This window comes from Schistocerca serialis, chromosome 8 (genome assembly GCF_023864345.2).
Source record: "Schistocerca serialis cubense isolate TAMUIC-IGC-003099 chromosome 8, iqSchSeri2.2, whole genome shotgun sequence".
Lineage (NCBI taxonomy): Eukaryota > Metazoa > Arthropoda > Insecta > Orthoptera > Acrididae > Schistocerca > Schistocerca serialis.
In genome coordinates this window covers 480,850,964-480,876,838 of record NC_064645.1, presented here as the reverse complement: position 1 = coordinate 480,876,838, position 25,875 = coordinate 480,850,964, and the positions used below count along the sequence as shown (strand labels likewise).

Below are 25,875 nucleotides of genomic sequence, written 5' to 3'. Positions count from 1 at the left end.
TACCTCTGAAGTAATTCTATGGTGGAATGCTACATTGTCTCTCACAACCTTCATTTTCTCTGCTATAACTACCTGACCTCATCCCGCAGCCTTTATTTGGCTTAGACATATCTGCACTGTTTGCTCACAAGTGTGCTACTTGGACTGCTAAAACTGGCACTGTTTCATCCACGGTGGCTCCCCGCAGTATCAAAGACAATGTGGCTTACCCTGCAGTGATTACACAAAGAAAACAAGAGAAGAAAACAGAATGTTGATGGGAATGCTTAAATGAAGATAATCTTCTTATTGTAGCGTACTATTTCTTCCTGAATGGCTGAACATTACTAAAGCTATATATACTTTAAAAAAAAAAAAAAAGCCATAGCTTTCCTCAGCACAGAACACATTGCCTGTTCCAAATGGCACAAACTATCACATATTCTCAAAACAGTATCTTCAGTTTACTTTCCTCATTCTGCATACAATACATGTAAAGTATACAAAAATTTAAGGAAACAAAGATAGCTACTACAAGTACTAATACATAAGATCAGGAAATTATCTCAACTTCTGCAATGAATTGTGAGCTGTCCCAACTTTGAACACTGATGTGCGCCTTGCGCATAGCATCAGCGCGTTCTACATGTGACAGGCTGCTTGTGGCCCTGCAAGTTATTCTGCTTACATCTTACTCGCTGTGAATAGTATTCCTTAATTTTACCTTTAAACTGAGACATATATGCAGGTCCTTGTGCTTTCACAAACCACACCTGCAGATGTCTATGTTTGTACATAGAGCACAAGTTCAATCACCACACTCGTACTGTTGAAGCTGTAAACTGGAATGGTGGTGATGTGGCAGCTGGAGTGTGCTCTCGATTGATAGCGGCTGTCAACATAGCAGCGAACACTTTTGATGCTGGAATGTTGAGGCAGGATGTGGCTACTACAGCAACAAGTGAAATGGTTGATGGCAACCCAGAATGCACGACATCTTCCTACCTGGACGTGGGCTGCTGTGTGGTGGTGACTGTATTTGTACGACAAATGTTCAGTAAAACACTCCTGGTTATCATAATGCTTTGTTCATTTCAATTACAAGGATGGAGTCATCTGGATGTTAGGTTATTGTTGTCGGTGACATAGGACGCTGCAGCATGCCAGCTTCAGCACTTCACTGGCCTGGCAGGCAACATGTGCAGTAGTTGTCACTGCTGATGACTATGCTGCCGTGGGGACCAAGCACCATTGTGTTCGTGAGGGAAGGCCCTGGCTGCAGGGACAACACACAGAAACGGACGGTGTTAAGCCTAGAACCCAGGATGTCCAAAGTTGAAGGCATATGCCTGCACTGTGCTTTGATTGGCAACAATGAATGCCCAAAAGGACCGGTGAACAGCAATGGTGTAGCTGGGCAGCCCTTAGCAGAGGCTCGAGCACATGACCCAACAGCAAGATGGTTGCCAGCACAAGGAAGTAACCCATCATGTGGTGCGAAGACACGAAGTTGTCTGCAACATTATTCTTCTTGTGCAAGGCTGTGTATTCCCTCCAACCCTGCATCATGCATCCAGAATATTAGACCTGTTTTTATTTCTCGGAAGATCCAAATTCCAGCAATCCTTGAAAGTGTTTCGGGTATTCAGTGATGAATGGTGGCTGTTCTGGTATGCTTAACTGATCCTTGCTTTGTTGTGACAACTATCACATGGTGAGGTTCTGATCAGGCCAAATTTCTCGTTATACAGACTGAAAAATTTATTTGATGAGCTGCTGAATAAACCACTTTTTGTTTATCCTGGGATGTGATACCTGTTTGCTTCTTGTGTGTTCTTCACACAATTTATGATATTACTTTAATAGATCTGTATTCATTATAATAATGAAAGTTTCAAATAAGACCATAGCTGATGGTTGAAAATGAAACTGGACTATCAGTTTAATAAGTCATGATCATAAAGTACTACCACATATTAGTTGTGGAAGAATGGAAAAACTTGCTTATGTATTTGTCTTTTGGGTAGTTCAGTAGCTGCTTTCAGAGAATGATTTTAGGCTAATTTCTGATGAATGACTGGGTAAACCACTTTTCGTTTATCCAATTTTTTAAATATTTAAACCATCACTTTAATAAGTTATCTTTGCAAAGTAGTAACACGAGTTATTTACAGAAGAATGAAACAACTGGTAGAAACCAAACTAGAGGAAGCAGTTTGGGTTTGAGAGAAATGTAGGAACACACAAAGTAGCACTGTAAGAAAATTGTTCAGAAACTCTTTTCTTATTATTTCATTTGAGAGAGTGCGAAAAAAGTTGTACAAGATGGCCTAGTTTTGTTTCTTTCAAGATATTGCCAGAGATTTTGTGTCTCAAACTTGCCAAAAACTCACGGATGCCCTTTTGACAGCTGTGCTGCGGGATCAGACAAATGATTATATCCCCAGAATATTGGATTAGTTATTTTAAAACTTTACCAATGTTTATTGGGGATATATGCAAATGTTCATACAAAATTTCATCAAAATGCGTGGTGGCCGTGTGGGAACCTCTAGACCACTTTAGATGGAATGATGCTATAGGTAGTAGATGAGTTTTGTTATTTGGGCACAAAAATAACTGGTGGTGGCTGAAGTTCTAGGATATAAAATATAGACTAACAGTAGCAAGAAAAGCATTTCCGAAAAAGAAAAATTTAATTAGATCAAATACAAAAATGCAAATGATAGGAAGGTATTTGCTGGAGTGTATCCTTGCACAGAAGTGATACTTGAGTGACAAGCAGTTCAGAGAAGAAGAGAATAGAAGCTTTTGATATGTGGTGCTACACAAGAATGTTGAAGATAAGAAGGGAAGATCGAATAGCTAATAAGGAGGTAGTGAATTCGTGAAGAAGAAATTTGGGTTCTCTTTACTTCCTCTCTTGTTTTGCCACCTGCCTCCTTAAATTCATTTTTTTGACTAGTTACCATTAACATACATGAGTATAATCTGCCATATAAGAGAAAGGTTGGCCCTCAGTCTTAACAAATATGGCACCAGAACTAATTTTATGCTTAGTTTTGTGTATGTAATTAATTTCCTGATTTATTTTGATTATTCCTAGTTAATATCTTTTGTTATAGGGTGAAATCAGTAATTGTTTCATGACTTAGATTCTATTGTTGACTTACAAGCAAATATAAATTCTGTAATAATTATAAACATTTGGAAGAAGAACTACTAGGATTCTTAAAGTATTTATTTGGCTCTATTCAAAAACATGTTAGAAAAGCCAGCCCGTATTTAATTCCAAAATTCTGTAAATTAAACATCGAACAATGTACAGTTTCAGTACTTATTATTGTGAGGATATATAAAGACCTGATTTTTAGTCTCGAGAGAGTCAGTCTAAAGCCGATTTTCAGATGGGAAGTCTGTATCAGTTAGAGCAACAATAATGCAGTAACTTAACAGTGGACTTAGTGTAACACATGTAGGCCATGTGTTAAAACAATGACAGTGTCTGTTCAATTTGTTTGAGAAATAGTGTCACACTTACTGTATTATTATGCTTGAACTGTGTGGTTGGGTTTTTACTGCTCATAGATGTTCAACAGCAAACTACCGTAGCAGTATGCTGATGTTTACCTGCAACTATTAGTGAGGCTTATCAATAGTGAACTGGTCATATAACTGTGTGATTTAAGGTTGTGAGCAGTGAAAGAAAACAGTTGTGAAACGCAACTGTCAGCCACATCGTTTACAGTAGTCAGTGTTGAACTTCCAACCCCCCATTTTTAAGCGAGTATAACAATGCAGTACATCAACACCGAGGACTATCAATGAAGAAATAAAGTAGGCGAATGTCACAAGTTGAATTGGGCAGAAAAGAAATGTTTGGCACAACTTCAGTAAAACAAGGTATTGGTTGATAGAACATACTCTGCGGCTTTAAGGAGTTGTCAGTTTGGTTGTGGAGGGACACCACTCGGCATGTGAAACAATTGTGTGTGTGTGTGAGTGTGTGAGAGAGAGAGATTCATTTTAAGTGATTCCCAGTGTCTTTTACCTATAAATAATCTTGGGAAATCCAGGACGGAATAATGACAATATTCTGAAAGGATGCGTTGCTACTCCCTTGGAGATGCTGAGTCGCAGGTAGGTACAACCAAAAGACTGTCAAACAAATAGACCTTCATCAGAATTAGACAAAACACACACACACACACACACACACACCCACGCACACACACACACACACACACACACACACACACACACACACACACACACACAAAACACTGTCTCTGGTTGCCGAGGCAGCCAGAGACAGTGGTCATATATGCATCACTGCAGTCCACTGGATGATGGAAAAGGTAGATACATCTTTAGTGTCCACACTCACTCCTTTTCTCACTTTGATAGAGTAGTGATTCCATCAAAGATCAAAGCAAGCTATGAAGTCATCACAGTCCAACCATACATTTTGAACCTGATGCGCTGCTACCAGTGTCATCGTTACAACCACACTTGAATGTCTTGTTGACACCTGGTCAAATGTGTTACAAGTGGTATGCTCACGACTGCAATTGCCCGCCCCTTCGCCCCACTGTATCAATTGCAATGGCGGCCATGAGGATGTCCCGTGTATCTCGATTAGTGTACCATCCAGGAGATCTGGGTGAAGGAAAGTGCCTTACCCTGTCACTGGCAAGTTGCTGGGCTGTCGGAGGCCCTGCATTTTACCATCCGGCACTTACAGTACCGTTCTTGCTACATCTCACTCCAAGAAGGACATGACCACACAGATTTGCGACATCAAATTCAGCACTGTGGTTGTAAATTCACCCAGTGTCACCGAGAATCCCTGTCTTCTTCTCCTGCAGCTGTACAACAAGCCACCAAATTTTTGCCTCACACAGTGAAATCACCTGCTACACTACCAGCAGGTCAGACAGGATGGAAAGAACACTCCCACAAAGAATTTTTATGTCCCTCCAGCCAACGAACATCTGAATCTTCATCTGCCAACTGCAAAGGCTGTGAGAAATCAAACAAAGGCAAATGGTCTTCTTCGCCGACTTGGAGATCCTCTTCAATGGTTTCGCCATGTTATAGCCTCAGCCAGCCGACCTTCGTGTCGTACTGGAAACTGCAGATTGACTGAGGAAGAAAGTCAACACCTCTGTAGATCTCATAGAACAGGATCCTCCACCATCTGCACCCTGTAGCTGAGAGTCTTCGAAGGCTGGCACTCGGCAGTTGCTGAGGTGACACCCCTTCATTTTTTCCCTCTTCCCCTTTCCCCATCACGACTCTCCTCCAATGGGACGTTTGTAGCCTTACATCCAACAAGGAGGAATTACAGTTGCTCTTGGAATCGCAGCGTCCACTTGTTCCTTGGCTCCAGGAAACAAAATTGTGTCCTCGTGAACACTTTGACCTCTTGAATTTGTTTCCACCTGCTTTAACCTTCCCCCTGAGGACGGCATTCCATCTCGTGGGGGAGTCATGCTGCTCATTGGGATGACATTCACAGTCAAACCATCTCACTCAACACCCGGCTACAAGCTATTGTAGTCTGCATTTTCCTTCCTCGCTTTAGCTTTTGATTTTGTACCGTCTATGTCCCTCTGTCATTTGGGTGCCACTAGGGCAGACTTCCCCCAGTTTACTGGACAACTCCATGATCCCATTTTGCTGCTCGGTGACTTTAAATTGCACCTTTCCCTTTGGGGCTCTCCCAGAACCTGTCCAAGAGATGCTGTCTTGGCTGACCTTCTCAATAAACTCAACCTCATCTGTCTTAACACTGGAGCACCCACATTCCTTGGACCTCTCATTCTGCACTGCCAGCTTGCCCATCATCCCAAGTGGTCCATTCACTCTGACATGTAGGCGAGCAACCATTTCCTATGTGCTATCCGTTTGCTGAATCCTACCCCAACTATGTGCAAACCCAAATGGCAGCTTTCTAAGGCCAACTGAAGGCTTTTCTCCTTGCTGAAGACCTTCCGTGAACAACATTTTCCCAATTGTGATGACGAGGTAGAATACCCTGCAGACGTTATCCTTACTGCCGCGGAATGTTCCATTCCTCGCACTTCATCTTTACTGTGCCATATCCTGGTCCCTCGGGGGACTGAGGTGTGCCGCAACAAATTTTGTGTTTTTAACACTCATCCTATTATGGTGAACTGCATTTTTAGTAAACAGATGCATGTGCAGTGTTGTTGTGTTCTTTGAGATAGCAGAAAAGTTAGCGGGATTTCCTTCACTAGTTCTTTTAAGAGTTCCACTTCCTCGTCCATTGTGTGGGCCGACCTCCAATAGCTCTGTGGGACCAAGGTCCATTCCCCAATTTCTGGCCTGACCATGGCAGATGATGTCATAGTGGACCCGGTTGCTATCTCCAACACCTCAGGTCTCTATTTTGTGGAGATTTCGAGCTCCACCCATTATCATACAGCTTTCCTCCTTAACAAATGAGTGGAGGAGGTTCCGGTGATAGCCTTCTCTTCTCAGAATCGTGAGTGCTACAATGCTGCCTTTACTATGAGGGAGTTAGATCATGCTCTCACTTCATCCCAATCCTTTGCCCCAGAGCTGGATGCTGCAGCACCATTCTCCTGTGGGCAAGCACTTTCTCCTTCATACATACAATCACATTTGGGCAGAGGGCACGTTTCCCAGTCGCTGGCCTGAAACCACAGTCACATTCATACCTGAGCCCAATAAGGACAAACACCTTCCTTCTACCAACTGCACCAATTCTCTCTGCAGCTGTGTTTGCAAGGTGATGGAACGTATGGTTCATGCCCGCCTGGTACGGTGGCTCGAATCTCAAAATTTATTAATCACTGCACAATGTGGATTTTGAGCATGGTGTTCTGCAGTTGACCATATTCTCACTTTGTCCATCCATGTGATGAATGTTTTTCTGCAGAAATACCAGACAGTGGCTGTGTTTTTTTATTTGGAGAAAGATTTCGACACCTGCCCTGAGGACTGTTATGCTCTGTATTCTCTATACGTGGGGCTTCTGAGGCTGCCTGCCCCGTTTCCTTAAGTAATTTGTAAAAGACTGGGCTTTCGAGGTACGTGTGGCTTCTGTCTTGTTGGACACCTTTATCCAGGAAAACGGTGTGCTTCAGGGTTCTGTCCTGAGAAATTGTCATCTTTGCTGTTGCCATAAACCCCATTATGGTCTGTTTCCCACTGGGCACCTTCGACACCCTTTTCATTAACGATTTTGCGATCTCTTGCAGCTCTCCACATTCTTGTCTCCTGGAACAGTGTCTCCGGTGATGTCTCGATCAACTTTACTTGTGGAGCATCGACAATGGCTTTTGCTTTTCTACTGACAAAATTGTTTGTATGAATTTCTGGTGGTGCAGTGGCTTTCTTCCACTGTCCTTACATCGTGGGTCTGTTGCTCTTCCATTCACTGAAACTGTAAAATTCCTGGGGATCATGCTTGATAGCAAACATTCTTAGTCCTCCCATGTGTCTTACCTGGCCACCTTCTGTACCTGGTCCCTCAGTGTACTAAGTGTCCTCAGCAGTACTTCGTGGGGAGTGGATCAGACCACGTCCCTCTGTTTGTACCGATCCCGTGCCCATTCGAAACTAGACTATGGGTGTTTCGTTTATGCATCTGCAAGTCCGTCCATCTTATGCCATCTCAATACAATCCACCATTGTGGCATCCGTGTGGCCACTGGCATTTTACACGAGGTTGGTTGAGAGTCTGTTTGCAAAAGCTGCTGTACTACCGCTGTCCTACCGCTGTGACTTTCTCCTCAGCGGATGTGCATGGCGTTTGTCTACCATGTGTGGCCACTCATCCTATGCCGCCTCCTTTGATGACTCCTTTAGCTGCCAGTATGGGGCACATCCCTCTTCTCTGTTACCTCCTGGAGTTTGCTTTTGGCTATTGCTGTGGCAGCTTAACTTCACACTACCTGCCTCTTTCTCAATGGGTGTGAACCCTGAGCACCATCTTGGCTTCGTGCGACAGCTATTGTTCACCTTGGACTTAATTTGCTTCCTGAGGACACTATTCCAGGCTCACTCTATCCCCATAAGTTTCTCGACCTTCACAAAAAACTTCGCGATAGTACCTTTTTGTACACTGATGGCTCTCGGATTGACTGTGGTGTCAGGTGTGCCTTTGTTATTGTCACTAACGAGTTTTGGTATTGGCTTCTGGAACACTTCAGAGCCTCTGTGTGCTATACACAGCCTGTCCCTAAGTACATTGGCTCCAGGAAAGCTTTCGCTTGCACACTCTTGATGGAGACACTGTGATGTTGTGGATCCCTGGTCATGTCTCTCTGATGGGAAATGAGGCTGCTCATACTGCTGCCAAGGCTGCAGTCCTCCTACATCGGCCCGCTAGTTCTTCCATTCCCTCCAATTATCTCTGTGTTGCTGTCTGTCGGCAGGTGCTGTCCCTTTGCCATCACCACTCATCTTCCCTTCATGGGAACAACTTCCGGGAAATTAAACCTCTCCCAGCAGCTTGGCCGACCTCCTCCTCAGCCCGCTCGCTGCAAGGAGATCATTTTAGCTAGGTTGCTTATTGGGCACCGTTGTTTCAGTCATTACCATTTGTTAAGTGGTGATCATTGTGTTCATTGTCATCAACTTTGATGGTTTGCCATTTCCTGACCAAATGCACTTTTTTTTTACCACTTATTTTCTAATTTGTGTTTTGCTGTATGAGTTATCTACAGTTCTAACATGGGTGTGTTTGACGTATTTGTTTTTGTGCCCTAAAACAAAACAAACCAGTATGCAACATATCCAGAACATGGGAATTCTTGGTGCTGAGCCAACAAGCAAATTGTAGAGGGATGTGTAAACACCCACACTTTAAGGAAGGTAAAGATGTCTGAAACAGTATGGCAACAATGCTGCCCATGGAACCGAAACTGACTTCTGATGCACTAGTGGAAAGATGTACTAAAGGTGAAATGCATAAAGTGAATGAATCCCTCCACTGAACAACATGTAGATGTAACATGGGTCATTTGGGTTGCATCCATAAAAGTTACTTATAAGGTTTGAGGCAAGTAACACTTTTAGATTCTACAAGAAGACTTTCAGTATTGGCGGGATCACAGTTGTATCACGTGAGCAACAAGAGAAGTTTTGCAGAAGAAAGATAATGAAAGAAGACAAAGAGGGAGACAGCAGATAAGAAGATTATTGCTTCTGACAGCCCCACACACAAACCAAGAGGCTTTTCATATCAGTCCACAGCTCGTGGTCTCGCGGTCGCGTTCTCACTTCCCGAGCGTGGAGTCCTGGGTTCGATTCGCGGCGGGGTCAGGGATTTTCACCTGCCTCGAGATGACTGGGTGTTTGTGTAGTCCTCATCATTTCATCATCATTCCTGAAAGTGGCGCGATTGGACTGAGCAAAGGTTGGGAATTTGTATGGACGCTGATAACGGCGCAGTTGAGCACCCCACAAACCAAACATCATCATCGTCATTGTCATCATTTTCATATCAGTCTGAACATTTAAATTTTTTATTGCTGTTTTCTTGAATTTTTTTCCTGGGGGTTATTCTTCCTATAAAATGTTCATTGTCCAGCAGATAACATGACAGGATACTGAAGCTGATGGGTTCATGTATTCAGACTCATAATGAATCAAGATTCCTCTGAATTTTTAAGTTATAAGTAACTTGTAAACATTTTAAATAAATAATAAAATAAAGTTTTTTGTTTTGTCTGATGGTGTGACATACTTCAGAAATTTCAGATTTCAAACACTCATTTGTCATGAGAATACAAAAACCCAGGTAAAATGCAAGAAGTACTATCCAAGCAGAGTGAGCAGGTTCACAATTTGAACTCCATTAACTTAATTTTGTAATGTGAGTAACTTTTTATAGTGATACACAATAAAAACAAGTAGTTTACCTAACCACACAAAGATATTATTTACAAAGTTTCGGCCAAGCATATTATCAAAGTTTTATTGTATTTTATGGCCTGTATTTAATTTGTTTAGTTGTTAACATGGAAAATAAGTCTTTCAGCCTCTAAAATTGTCAGCCTTCATTCATGCTGATATAGTAATCTGTTTCCTTAACAGCACCCAAAGCTGGAATGTCTAGGTGTACACACATTTTTTAACTCTATGTGTCTGCATCTGCGTTGAGACTGCTGGCCCCGGGCTAAAATATGCTGTTCATTAAAGTATCTGCATATCTTTAAAGTTAGTCACAATACACTGTAAGTTTATCTTCTGTTAGCATCGGAATTTTTCCTGTTTTAGATAGTACACTACAAGAACAGGACTTTTTCAGGTCAATAATAGAATTTTACCTATGGGAAATATCTGTGAAGAAAATGGTTCAAACTCTATGATGTAATTAACGTTAATAGATAAAGAAGCAACCCATTAATCTCTTGTAGCCCATCTATGGAAAGCTTTAAAATTTTGGGAATAAATCTAAAAATAATAATGGCAATTCAAACATTACACTTTCTCTGTATCTAAAATTAAAATTGGCTGTATGTATCACATAGTTTTCAAGTAACAAAGGTTATGTCATAGATGTTGTTTTTCATGCATATTACTTAAAAAAAATACACAGATGAAGCTCTGCTACAATGAAAGAAACATTTTCAAAAATATTTGGATTCCAATAAATAGACGAAGATAAAATGAGTAAACATGGTTAAACTGAAAAGTAAAATACGTGACTCCGAAAAGTGATCCATAAGCGATGAAGAAATTGGCCTGTGCTGCCTCTGTGTACTGTTTGCAGGTCTTTGTGTCAACTTTGAACCATTATTGCTCTTAATAATATGTGATATCTGTTGAATATCCAGATGTTCCATGTCTATAAACAAGTGATCATTATATTATAGTATTTGTTATTACCCCTCAAATCAAACTGAATACCTGGATAGGGTGGAATCACCATTGTGTATATGCCTGAGAAATTTGAGGGAGATGTAGCAATAACACACACTCCAGTACTCTTACAAATGTAGCACTGTCAAGCACTACTTGTCTGAATGAAGTGCTTATGTAGAATAAGAACAGAAATAGGACATACAATATACCTCATTTTGGCTGTTCATGACGCTTTGCTGGCATTATGTGAAAGTTTCCTTCCCTGATGATAATGCTGTTGTCCACAACTTTGTGTTTATCGACGGTCAGCTGTTTCAGGTGCAGATGATGATGCTGACTCTTTATTCAAATCCATGGCAACTGATTTTATTAGATTTTCAGCTTCTTTGTCTGTAAGAGTATCTCCCCTCCAGTAGTCAATACACTGATTTGGAATGATACATAGCCTTTCTAACCTTCCAATGGTGCAACAATGAAAGCTAATGTCAAAGCAGCAGAAGCAAATTGACCATCTGGTCCAGCGGTTAGCATTTTTGGCTAGTAAAGTTGAGGTCTCAGATTTGGTTCCTGTTGGCCACCTCATATTTTTCTCTGGTGGAAAGATCTGTAAGGAGGTTCACTGAGCCTTGTGAGGCTGACTGAAACACCACTTGAAAGTGAAATCATCAAAGTTGAGGCACGAGTTGCTGAAGTGTTGTTGGTCAGAAGGCTTGTGCCAGGTGAGGTAATGTACGACATTTATTTATTAGCAGTATAAGTGTGAACAGTTATTTTTCAGGTTAGAGTGTGAGATGCTTGATATATCACAGCTACAGGTCTTACTTTTTGCAAGATTGCAGACTAATTCTACAAGTTTTAGGTGTATATGGTATGGCTTCAGTAGAAAGGGAACCATTTTCTTTCAAAATTTTGTAGTGGAATTAAGTAACTAATACTCGTTGAAAGTACCTTGTAACATATATTTTGTGGTTGCTTTCTGAATTTGAATGTAAATGTTATGTTGTTTCATTGAAACGATGGACAATGTATTTGTCTATTAAATTGCCAATGCTTTTTGGCTTTTCTCCTCACTTTGAATTGTCTGATACAGTACGCATTTTTTGAGTAACTTGGTGACACCATTACCATAAAAGCATGCTTACTGTTCAGTGAAGTTGTTAGAGAGTATTAATACTTGAAGATTTTGCTTATGACAACTATGCCCTGATGCCAAATCGAGCAATGTGGCTCAGTAGTTAGCACACCAAACTTGCATTTGGGGGGATGACGAAATCTGTTTCTGACCATTCTGGTTTAGATTCCCTCGATTTCCCTAAATCGCTCCAGGCAAATGCTGACATGGTTCCTTTGAAAGGGCGTAGCCGATTTCCTTCTTCCATCCTTAAAACAATCCGAGCTTGTGCCCCACCTCTGAGACTTTGTAGTAGATGGGCTGTTGAATTGTAATCTTTCATATTTTCTTCCTGAAATCATTTATGTGTGTGCAGAGATCTGTAAGAATTTGAATGATAGTTTTTTTATTCTGTAGATTTATATTCATATTAACCTAATGATTTTGACAGCAAATGATAACCCTGTGCTGTATTTTCTATAGGTTACTACTCACCGTTTTGAGATAAAATGTGTATTTATAGATCATATAGTGTGCATTGCTAAAGGTTTTGTTGTTTATGTTCTAGGATGAGACTGGTGTTTCCCTTAACACTGTGGACAGTGTTGAAGGTTTTGTGGCTGACATCAATAATGGCCATTGGGATACAGTGCTTAAAGCAATTCAGTCACTTAAACTTCCAGACAAGAAGCTTATTGATCTCTATGAACAGGTGAACTTCTACAGCAGCTCATCACTGTAGTTTAGAGTCTTTTACTGCATTGTCAGTTATTAGTGTATTTTATACAAATCCCTTGTTTCATCATTTTTTTTAATCCGCTTTCTGTGAATTACGGTAGTGATTCATTCAGTGTATTAGTAACTTTGGTTCAAAGGGTTCCATTAAATTTGGCGTGTAAGATCATCTGCATGGTTTGAAAGTATTTAAAATCAATTTTGAGTCTTTCCTTCTCATCCCGTATGTTAAGTCGCCCGTGACCCACGGTTCTGAGTGACCTTCCCAAAATCTACCCCCTTTCCAAGACCCCTCCAGTCCTTTTCCTTCACCCTTCTTCCTTCCCCTTCAACCCTTCTGCTTGAAGGAGGAGCCACTGGCTCCAAAAGCTTGCCAATTACAACAGTATTTTATGTGTGGGTTCTGCGGCTGCTTGGTAAGTAGATTTTTTATCTACCCGATTAAATAATTTTAAAAATAACATTGTAATTATGTGATCTTATCAGTTTACATGCATGAACTCTGCCACCTCTTGTGGGCAGGGATAACAAGACAGTTGTCTTCAAACATATAGCAAGGGCAGTTCGCTAAGATCTTAAGCTGCAAAAGGATAAAACAATGTTACGTGTATCACTTATAGTTTGCCAGAAGTAGCTGAGGATACACTAGTGTAAACTTTTCATATGTGCATTCCTTGAAATTGCATGCTGTGTCAAAATAATACAGGGAATATTTTGCAGTGTGTAAAATTATTAAGAATGTTGTTAAAATAAAACTGCAGGAATGGTATGTGTGAATGAAATTAACTTTTCCATGAGTTAAATACACAGCAGTTGGATATATGTATATGATTCCATATGGAGTATTAAGCATGGTGTGAAGCCACTAGAGTCAGTACCTCTAAACATTGTGGCACTGAATGAATAAGGAATGGGGTATGTTCCTGACGAATTCGCCTGCTTGTGGTTTGTATGTGAATCTACAAAGACAACCTTGGCTGCTGGAAGATTGTGACTGACAAAAATTTGTACCAACCATTTTGCAAGCTTATCTGTTGGGTAAAACATTCTGGCGGGGTAAGCAAGTCTTCTGGTGTTGCATTTTCAGCTGCCTCCTCCAAAAGGCATTCCACTTCGGTCAATGTAATTTTTTTGTTTTCTGCAGCAATATGAAATTTAATGTGTGCCCCTAGTCAGCTCTATTGCGTGGGAAGTGGCAGTAGTAGGGAGGGAGTCTGAGCACTTAATGCCTGTAATTTTTTGCTATTTCATCCACAATGTAAACTGGATTCTCTGGCTTGTAGTGTGATAAAAGTTCTAATAATTGTGCCCTTGTCAAATTACCGGTACTGCCAGGCCATACTATACCTGTCTCGCCAGCAAACGATGTCATTTTTCTTCATAACTTTTGTGGGCATTTTATCTTGTTCAATCAAATGATATGTTGTGTTATCCATAATAATTACAGAGTTTTTCATTATGTTCTGACCATGCACAAAGGTATTATGATTCATCTCCTCATGGTACTCTGAAGTATTGTTTGAACTGAATAACAGCAGACAATGAAAGCTTCGAATTTGCAGCACTTGCTACAATTATTCCTTTTCCTCTGCCTATCGGAGCTGCCATACTGTTGCTGACAGTATTGTCTATCCAGCCATTTTTCAAACTGTGTCTTGCAGCCACCCATGTTTCATCAAGCCAAATGATATAGTAAAAATTTGTCCCTATGTATTCTTTAAGAAAGCGGCATCACCAGGCTGCAATTTCTTGGCGTTAAAATAATAACTTGTGGCCAGAAATGGATTTATAGCAGAATTGTAACTTTTTCACAACTCATAACAAGGATGATTTACTGCCCTGAGATAGGACCATTGCTACATGGGTAGCATGTCACTTTTTGTGTCGGATACTCCTTCTTTGAATAATATGCATATATCTACAGTGAATTGCATCTTCCTGAAAACAGTTCAGATTTGTGACCCCCTTCTCGAGGTACCTCTTTGTTATAACTTCAGGTTGAACAAATATATTTCAAGGAAGACGCAATACATGAAAGTCACAGGTCAAGTAAACAGAGTAAGACGTGTGTACACTTTAACAGTCAGATCATAACTGAGTCTGAGTCTAGCGGCCGCTGGCTGGCTAGCCGCTTAGGTGGTGCTGCTGCTGCTGCTGCATGGCTGGCAGACAGTGCCGCATGTAGAGGACATGCGAAATTGCGCGGTGGCACTTTGAAAGATCGGTGAGTCACAACACTTTACCCCCCTTTGAAGTTTTTGCACAGGTCTTGATGGAGGTGGCCTGTAGATTGCTAACGTCCATAGGTGTTGTTTGACTGGCCGTAAAGTCTCGAGGAGGAGGCTTCCAGTATGGACGGAAGTGTCCCTGATGATAACGGGTCGAGATGACAGGAGACGTGGGGGCCGAATCTGCTGGGGCCCTGTGCACCAATCTGCCTGTTGCAGCAAGTCCAGTTGTTATAACAGGAGACATGGGTGATGTGTCCGCGTCCGTAGGAGAACGAGGCGAGTAGAGTTGCTCCGACAGATGATGGTCATCTGGTTCCTGCATGGGCACGTCTCCTGGTGGCGTCAGTTCGAGAGGACTGCGTTGTGAGTAATGAGAGATTCCAGTATCCCGAGCGTCAGGTAGAGCCGAAGGTGGTGTAGCGGCATCTGGAACAGGCGTTGCCAGCACACGAGGCTGAAGCTGGTCCGAATGACGCACTGCAACACCCGTGTCCATCTGGATTTCATACAGGCGTTGGCCACGGTATCGTAAGATGCGGCCAGGACTCCATTTTGGCCACCTGCCATATCCCCGTACCCATACAAGCTCGTCGTTGGTGAACCGGCCAAGCGAAGGCACCTGCAGCCGTGAGGTGGAAGGCCGCAGTAGATGAAGTAGTGTGTGGGGCTGTCGGCCATGTAAGTGCTCAGCCGGGCTCTGGTCACCCATGGGGGTGAAACGGTAAGAAGCCAGAAATTGGAGAAGTACGTCGTCTGCAGCAGAAGAAGTCAGGAGTTTCCTCATCTGAGCCTTAAATGTGCGGACCAGTCGTTCAGCCTCACCGTTTGTCTGTGGATGGAACGGAGGGGCCGTGACATGCATGACACCATGACTGGCACAAAAATCCGCAAAATCGGAAGAGGCAAATTGCGGACCATTATCAGTAACAAGAGTAGAGGGAAGGCCTTCCAAAGAGAAAATGCGAGCTAGAGCATTGGTGGTTGCCGCGGTGGTAGGCGATGTGCAACAGACAATGAAAGGACAGTTAGAGTAGGCATCAATAATGAGAAGCCAGTAAGTACCTTAAAAAGGTCCCCCGAAGTCAGCATGAATACGCTCCCAGGGCTTCTCAGGCGAAGGCCACGGTGATGAAGATGACTTCGGGGCGGTGGCCTGTGACGCGCAAGGGCCACAGGCAGCGACCATGTGTGCCATTTCAGAGTTGATGCCGGGCCAGTACACATGACGGCATGGCAGAGATTTTGTGCGAGAGACACCCCAGTGTCCTTGGTGAAGGAGACGCAAGACCAAAGCACGCAAAGACGCCGGTACCACAACACGCGGCAAAGCATTTTCGGTGGAAAGGAGGATAACACCATCCCTAGCCATGAGGCGGTAACGCAAAGTGTAGTAGTTCCACAATGGATCAGAAGTCTTAGCGGATGGACGATCTGGCCAACCCTTCTGAATACAGCGTAAAACCTGTCCACAACCCACTGCTTGGCAACATCCAGGTGGAAACACAAAAGTTCGTCCCTATCGAATGCCAGATCAGGACCCATAGGAAGACGAGACAGTGCATCAGCATTCACATGTTGAGGCGTCAGCCGGAAATGAGTCTCATAATTGAAACGAGACAAGTAAAGAGCCCAATGCTGGAGGCGGTGTGCAGCCTTGTCGGGAAGTGACATTGATAGATGAAACGAGGAAACAAGTGGCTTGTGATCCATAACAAGATGAAATTTGGACCCATAGAGAAAAACACCAAACTTATGAAAGGCATAAATAATGGCCAAAGCTTCTTTTTCAATTTGAGAATACTTTTGTTGGGCATCCATGAGCGTTTTTTAGGCGTAAGCAATGGGTTGTTCAGAAACATCAGAAAACCGGTGCGCAAGGACTGCACCGACCCCATATTGAGAGGCGTCCGTGGCAAGAACAAGATGTTGGCCAGGTTGATAAGTAGCCAGGCACGGGGCCTGTTTCAGCATAGTCTTCAATTTCTGGAAAGCCGCATCACATGACGCGGACCAGTGAAAAGGCACGTTTTTATGCAACAGGCAATGCAACGGCTGAGCCACCGAAGCAGCAGACGGTAAAAACTTGTGATAGTATGCTATTTTCCCCAAGAAGGCCTGCAGTTCCTTAACAGATGTAGGGCGAGGAAGGGCATCGATCGCAGCGACAGTTTGCTGAAGTGGACGAATACCATCCCGAGAGAGTTGAAACCCCAAGTACGTGATAGATGCCTGAAAAAATTTTGATTTCTGAAGATTACACTTAAGACCGGCAGTATGTAAGACATGAAAAAGTGTGTGGAGATTTTGAAGATGTTCGTCAGTGGTGGAGCCAGTGACAACAATGTCGTCCTGGTAATTTATACACTCAGGGACAGTGAGCAATAATTGTTCCAAGAATAGCTGAAAGAGAGCAGGGGCGCTGGGAACCCTGAATGGCAGTCGTTGGTATTGATAGAGGCCGAAAGGCGTGTTAAGGACCAGAAACTGCCAGGAAGCAGTGTCGAGAGGAAGTTGATGATAAGCTTCTGACAGGTCAAGTTTAGAAAAATACTGGCCTCCAGCAAGTTTAGTGAACAATTTTTCAGGTCGAGGCCTAGGGTAAGTGTCGATAAGGCATTCAGCATTTACAGTGGCTTTGAAATCGCCACAGAGGCGAATGACACCCTTTGGGTTAGCTACGACTATGACAGGAGAGGACCACTCACTGGAAGTGACAGAAAGCAAGACCCCTGAAGCAGTGAGACGATCAAGCTCCCGCTTGACCTGATCATGAAAGGCCACAGGAATGGGCCGAGCCCGAAAAAACTTAGGCCGAGCAGTGGGTTAGAGAGTTATATGAGCTTCAAAGTCGTTTGCATGGCCTAACCCAGGAGAAAAAAGGGACGAAAATGTCGTCGACAAGGAATCCAATTGAGCATAAAGAATAGCATCAGAGACGATATTGACAGAGTCATCTATGGAGAACCCAAAAACGCGAAAGGCATTGAAACCAAAAAGATTCTCCGCGTTACTATGGCCGACCACAAATATGGGAACAGTGCGAACTACAGATTTGTAAGATACCTTAGCATCAAATTGTCCCAAGAGAGAAATCTTCTGTTTATTGTAAGTCCGTAATTGCCTAGTGACAGGTGACAGGATTGGAGAACCCAACTGAAGATACGTCTGAGAATTGATGATAGTGGCAGCAGAACCAGTATCCACCTGCATGCGAACATCTCGACCAAGTATTTGGACAGTGAGGAATAACTTCCCTGAAAGGGAAGAAGTAGAATTGACAGAAAACACAGAATCAGAATCAGCGTCATGTTCATGAACATCATGTATGCGGTCGAATTTGCAAACGGATGACACATGACCCCTTTTTTTTTTGTATTTGTGACACACGGCCCAATGTTGTGGACAATCTTCTCGTGCATGTTTCATAAAATACCGCGGACATGAAGGAAGTTGCTGTGGGTTTTGCTGCAGTTTCGTAGAGGTTTGTTTGCGGTTAGGCTGAGGCTGCACTAGGGAGCGTACTGCGGCCACGTCGGCTGGCGGGGACACGCCACACGCTTCGTCAACATCGCAACATCGTACGTCGCCCCATGCCTCTATCTGTGCTCCAGCGGCGTGAGAAATTACAAACGAGTGAGCAATGGGTAGGACTTCATCTAGAGTCGGATTTGCCAACTGAAGGGCATGTTTGCCTAACTTCTTTGAAAGTTTCCTAGGTGTGTACAGCCTTGGTCTGCCCATCTTTCAACTACTTTCATCACACATTGTAAGGCACATGAAGATAAATGTCACCCAAACCTCTCACTACAACGGCTTCGTGAGGACTTTCTGGCACAATGCCTTAGGCAGGGCAGTGCAGTGGAAGTGGCAATGCTGTGGGAGCTGATGGTGACAGGCCCTGTTGGTTTGTTTGTGGCAGGAGCCGTGCAGGCTGTGAACTGTAAAGTGACCACTAGTTTAAATCAGACTGTAGAGAACTCTTAAGTCAGCCTAATGATGTATCTTTGTTGTTATCCTATCATGGTCATTGTATTTTTCTTGCCCTGTTCATTGCCCTTTTTAGGAAAAGCGACCAGGTATTGGCAATGCGTAATGTTTGTTCTTTTTTTCAGGTTGTGTTAGAACTGATTGAACTACGTGAACTGGGTGCAGCTCGATCACTTCTTAGACAGACAGATCCAATGATTATGATGAAGCAGCAGGAACCGGAGAGATATATTCATCTAGGTTGGTTACATGAAATGATTTTTTTTTAGTTTGAAAATGCCTTTATTTGCAGACAATAACTTTATGTGCGAAATAATTAATAATTTTGAGTTGTTATTCTTTGTGGATGCATCACTTTGTTCATGAGTATTTGGTTTATAAGAACTTCTATAACTGGAGACTAGCAGACTGCAAATTAACCCTTCCTCACATGTTGGCTGAAATGGGGACAGGCATTGCTATAACTGAAGTTTTGAGTGTACATTATATTTAATCAACATTATGTGTCAGCTCGACATTGACTTGGAAAATGGCATAGTATGCTCGTGTTGAAGTAAATGTCAAATCTATGCACACGTTGATGGATTTATGAAGGATAGGGTGTTGCTTCGCCAATGACCTTGCCACTGTGGTAACACTGGTTCCCGTCAGATCATTGAAGTTAAGCAGTGTCTGGCTGGGCTAGCACTTAGATGGATGACCATCCGGTCTGCTGAGCGCTGTTGGCAAGTGGGGTGCACTCAACCCTAGTGAGGCAAACGGAAGAGCTACTTGATTGAAAAGTAGTGGCTCAGGTCTCATAAACTAACATATGGCCGGGAGAGCAGTGTGCTGACCACATGTGCCTCCATATCTGCATCCAGTGATGCCTATGGGCTGAGGATGACATGGCAGCCAGTCAGTACCATTGGACCTTCATGGCCTGTTCAGGCAGAGTTTAATTTAGTTTGGTTTAGTGTGTCACCTAATTTTATTTGCATCCAGTGGAGGTACGTTATGCAGCTGATGACCAGACAGTGAAAGTGGAGCTACAACAGCACACTTTTAATAGACTTTTAAACTAACAAACACAATTTGAATCACTGTGTCCATGCCTCTTTATCTCCTGATATTCTCTGTCAGTTCTTCAGCTTATTTTTTTTTTAATCATTATCTCAATGGTCAGGTGGTCCACCTCATGATCTTTCTGTGGACCTCCAGTTTAGTACTGCCTATATGTGTTGTTTATCACTTCTTCATGCAATATGTCCTGCCCATTTCCATTTTAGAGCCCTTCCCTCTCCACAGCATCCTGAACTCCTGCTGGTGTTCTTATGCCATCACTTCTTTTCGATCTTCTTTGTGAGACATAATTTCCCTAAATCACTCTAGACAAATGATGGGATGACTCCTTTGAAAAGGCACAGCCGATTTCCTTCCCCATCCTTGAAACATTCAGAGCATGTATTCTCATCTCTAATGACCTTGATGTCGACAGGACGTTAAACACTGATTTTCCTTCCTTCCTTTCTTCCTCCCATCCTTCTCAGTGAGACATAGGAGTAACCTTCCCATAGATCTCCGAGCTGTTAGGAGGTTTCTTTTGAAAAACTTGTTTAAAATCTAAGCTCGACAACCATACATTAGTACAGGATAATCACACTTTTTGTAAACAACCTTTTTTGATTTGTTGGCATATTAGATTTGTGTTTCTTTCATGAACCCTCCAACATAGATTGTTTCGGTGAAAAATTTCAAATTTTAAGTTTCCTTGGATACTAATTAACTGTCTCATATAAACATATTTGTTAAAATTTTTTTCACCAGTGTCACTCAACATAATTTGTCTTGCAGTTACTTATTTCTTGTGCATGTTATTTGTTTTGGACAAATTTCGCTTAAGGACCACCTTTTCATAACTATCTGATAAATCCGGTATATAGGATTGCATATATAAATTTCTGCCAGTAACATATAACGTTATCTCTAGTCGGAACACTACAGTCACATTTGTGGATTTCAAAAAGCTTGACAAGCAAAAGTTGTTTAATAGCCCAGAAGCATCAAGAGTTGATAAACAGACCAGGGCATCATCCACGTAACCTTATCAGGAAACTCTTTAAAAATGAAATTTGTGGAAGAAATCTCAAACTCACTTGAAGTTCACACAGGAGTCCAACAAGGTGATGGCTTATTGCCAGTCTTGTTCAACATTGTTTTGGAAAAATAATTAGGAATGGGAGAAGCACATCAAAGGTATCCTAATTGGAAAAAAAAGAGAGGAAAAGAGTCACTGTGAAATGCTTGGCCCTTGCAGATTACCTGGCTATGTCAACTAACAACAAAGATGAAGTGAAACTAGCACTTGATAAACTATATCAAATCTTCTGCAAAACTGGACTCCAAATTTCCTATGAAAAAATTCAGTATAAGGACACCAAATCAGAGGAGAATCCATCCAACCCAAAAGACTGAACACAGTCTCCAACACAGAAAGAATATTCAAATTGCAAAAACCAAACTGACATGGAGTCACAACAACAAAAGACAACTCATAATGCAAGACTACTTCACTACAATATGGTTGTCTTACCAAAAGCCTTGCATGCAGAAGAAACAAATGTAATTAGACAGATGACAAAAACTTATCACATAGGAATCAAGAACGAAAAATTCTCAGAAAAATCTATAGCACTGTTCTCGGAGATGGCATTTGTGTCAGACAACCTACAAAGCAACTCTAAGAACACCCAGACATCACACGTGAATTTAGGATAAAGATGCATACACTTCTGTGGACATCTATGTAGATAGATGGATGAAAACACACACACTAAAAGAAAATTAGCTTTGTTAAAGCAAGCAAATGAAAGACCAGGTGGATGAAAGGAACACAAGAAGACCTCCAGAAATAGAAAATTTCAGAAGAAGGAATTGAGACCAGAAAACAGTTCAGAAGAAAGATCAGAAACGAGAAAATTGGACAGATCTCAACAAAAGAAACACCAAGGAAAAAAAATGGGCAGATGAAAGGAAGAAGAAATGCAGTGAATTAATGAAGAGGTTTTAGACAGAATAGGAAATAAAGCTTTGATTGGCTCAAGTTCACATGCTCTCGTAAAAGGGAATAATACTTGTTCATTGGTCCATAGAGAACTGGTAATCAGATTTAATCAAGTGGGTTATGGTTCCAGTTTTAAAGAATTTTGCTTATATCTATGTTATATTCATGTTGTATGTCCCATACAACCTCCCACCACCACCTACTCCAGTCCGGTCACTAACATCACCTATCCCATCAAAGCAGGACTACCTGTGAAACCAGTCATGTGGTCTACATGCTAAGCTGCAACCACTGTGCTGCATTCTATGTAGGCATGACAACCAACAAGCTGTCTATCCGCCTGAATGGCCACCGAAACACTGTGGCCAAAAAAAACAAGTCGACCACCCGGTTGCTGAGCACACTGCCAAACATGATATCCTTAATTTCAGTGACTGCGTCACAGCCTGTACCTTATGGATCATTCCCACCAACACCAGCTTTTCTGAATTGCGCAGGTGGGAACTTTTCCTGCAATACATCCTTTGTTCCCGTAACCCTCCTGGCCTCAACCTTCATTAGTCGCTGTCCTCACCCGTTCAGCCCCTTCCATGCTCCCATTCCAGCACTAGACAGCCGTCTTTCCACCACCACACCCAGTCTTTTCTTTATTGTATTTTATTTGATTTGCTTATTTGTTTCTCTCTATTTCTCTCCCATCACGCACTGGTGCTGCTGCTCGCAGTGTGGTTTCAGTTGCCTGAGACTGCAGTCGTGTGCGTGAGTTGCATTTGCGCGCGTGCGGGTGTGTGTGTGTGTGTGTGTGTGTGTGTGTGTGTGTGTGTGTGTGTGTGTGTGTGTGTGTGTGCCTATTGTTGACAAAGGCCATAGGCTGAAAGCTTTAACTGTGAAAATCTTTTTGTTGTGTCTGTCTGCAACTCAGCATCTCCGCTATATGGTGAGTAGCAACTTTCCTTTTCAGAACATTATTGTAAAGCAACTTGGGTATCTCCAGATGGAAAGACAGTGAATTCTGTACTGGTATAGACAAGAATGAAGAAGGGATACAAAATGTCAAGGCGCAATAGGTGCTGAATGTGGATCGGACCACTTGCTTGTAGAACAGTGAAGAAGGCAATGTGGTGACCCACAAAATGCAAAGAAATACAAAACATAACTCGATATGATCAGGAAAGCCTGAACAAAGACACGCAGCACTTTAGAGATCAAATTGACCAATTTTTTTGAAGCATTGGAGAATGAAGATGACGGAAATGTTGAGATAGATCAGAATCGGAAGGTAATTGGAGATGTAATTGAAGAAGTAGCCCAAGAAGTAATTCCAAAGTGAATTAACTCTTTTGCTGCTTCAGGGCTAATTATGTTGCCTGTGCTGAAGAGATGGCATTCCAGCCAATATGAAATACTAATCGTCCAATTTTTCAAAAGCTGTTAGACGAAAAAATTAGATTTTTCCACGTCTTACAGCCTTTATACCTTCACTCGATATGTAACTAAATTTCTTTTCATTATATGTCAAGTCTTCAAGAAGGCTTATAATAGTATCCATAGACCAAATCTGATTAAAACCATAACAGAATTTGGCATATTAAATAAATTGGTGAGATTTACAGAGATGTGCTTAAATGACACAAAATACAAAGTTAAAATTGGCAATGAAATGACAGAAAGTTTCCAAGCATACACAATATTAAGATTAGGAGATGGATTATCACCTGTCCTTTCCAATTTGGCACTTGAAAAGCAAGAGTTCAACAAAGTAATTTTTATGGTTGTTCAAATCAACAACTAAAATATAACCTATCTGCCATATGCAGCTTATTATCCTAATAGCATGCACACAAGAAGAACTGGAAAGAAGTATTTCGACCCAGAAATCAGTGGCATCATACACAGTATTAAGATAAAGAGATGGATTATCACCTGTCCTTTCCAATCTGACACTGGAAAGACAGAGTACATGATCAAATGAAGATAGGCTTGCAAGTCCCAAAATCAACGATGAGCTGTACCAGGTACAAATCTGTGAAAGAATTCAAATATATTGGATCGATTTTAATTGAAGTAATGTTAACTGAAGCAGAGATTAAGGCAAGACTGCTGGCAGGAAACACATGGTATTATTCTCTAAATCCAGACTTATGATCTAGAAGTGTATCACAACTATTGCTGGCATTTGAAAGGAAGGTCCTCAAGAAAATATATGTACCTGTCTGTGACAAACTTTCGGTGAACGGAAAAGGCATCACAATGCAGAACTAGAATAACTAACTATACAAGGAACCTATTATCTTTGGAGTGATGGAAAGCAAAAGACTCCAGTGGAATAAACACATAACAAGTATAGCAGAAAGGAAATGGCCCAAAATTGCTAGGGACTACATGCTATCAGGTGGCAGAGCAGTAGACCTATGAAGAGATGGAAGGATATAGTAGACTGGCAGCCATGGAGAACTCGGGACAGATGGCAGAAGACAGAAGCAGATAGAGAGCTTTAACTGTGACTGTGCATGATCGTCTGGGGCTGATCACATAAAGTAAAGTAAGTAGTGGATTTGGGTAGCTTCTTTGCACAGTATTAAATGTTGCAAGTATTTAGGAGCCACGGTGGAGTACGTTTTGTTAAAAGATCCTCCACACACAGATACTAGAGAGAGGTGGTCAGCTTTAGAAATAGCACTTCTTATTTTTCTCCTTAAGATTTCTGACTGAATAGTTCCTCGGCAGATGACTCCCTTGGGGACTCACTGCTCTTTTGTGAGTACGTATGTGGGAAGTGTCGGACACTGAGCCATTGCAGGACTTTTTGGTCCTTATCCTGTGCTGCAATCTTACTCTTTGACTAAATCTTTTCTCAGACTTCACCTCTAAAATCAAATACTTCACTGCACATCATTACGAGCCGAAGAACTTTCCCTCCTTGACCATTCCATGGAAGGAATGCAGAACCAAGAAACTGCAGAAACTTGTTCACCTCACATCCTGGTTTGCACCCATTCCCTTTCTTGTTCTGTTCAAAAATGGAGCAAGGGAAAAATGATTGTATGCTTCTGTAGGAGCCCTGACTCGCTTATCTGACACTTGAATAGTACTCAGGAATGGGTCACACAGGTAATCTATATGCTGTTTCATTTATAGATGAGCTAAACTTCCCTGTAATTCTCACAGTAAACTGAAGTCAACCTTTCTCCTTCTGTACATTGACCTTACATGCTCATCTTTGCAACATTTCACCTACATATTTAACCAATATGACTGTGTTAACCCTTTTCACTCCCAACAGCGAATCGCACTTGACATTGCAAATTTTGTTATCCCCTCCTGTGTTGAACCTCAGTCAACACGGTTTTTCATAGCTCTCCATTGCACCATTCTCACATCTGTCTGTACTAGGCATCAGTGCTGCATAGTGCTACTATCACGGGAAGCCTGTGCTAACCCAGTGCCACACTGTAACAGTTGTGTTGAGAGAAAGTTCGTAATTATTATGTTCAAGTTAGTAGGTGTAAAATGACTAGTTCTTTGCGCCCAGTCTTTTCTGAGGAAGAGATGGTAAAGCTTTTAGAGGAATGTCTATGTGCAAACAAATATAAGGATGATTTTGATGATGACAGTGATTCGTTTTAAACAATCAAGGGTTTCAATAAATATCACACAATGAATGCTTTTGTATTGCAATGATTACATAAATAATTTCAGTGAAAGCACACTTTTTGTTTTAATGTATACTGTAATTGTTTGTCAGTGGCCTCATTATTTCCACAAAGAGACTTGCACAATCCCGTGTGGCACATTTGCTGCCCAGGTGGTGAAGATTTTAATAAGAGTGCACTGAGACACCCTGTTCCTGCATTATGGAGTGCAAATGATTAAGCATCATACTGCCAATACTGTGATCAAACATTAATGCTTTTCCTACTCATTGT

The 25,875-nt window shown here is 41.9% G+C and overlaps 1 protein-coding gene across 1 annotated transcript in view; it reads left to right on the top strand.

The window, feature by feature from the left end:
• Positions 1 to 25,875, top strand: part of LOC126416415 (WD40 repeat-containing protein SMU1) — a 104,730-nt gene that overhangs the window by 4,624 nt on the left and 74,231 nt on the right. Inside the window, exons 3-4 of the mRNA XM_050084133.1 lie at positions 12,522 to 12,665; positions 19,032 to 19,146. Coding sequence (XP_049940090.1) covers positions 12,522 to 12,665; positions 19,032 to 19,146 — 259 coding nt within the window. The remainder of the gene's footprint in view (positions 1 to 12,521; positions 12,666 to 19,031; positions 19,147 to 25,875) is intronic.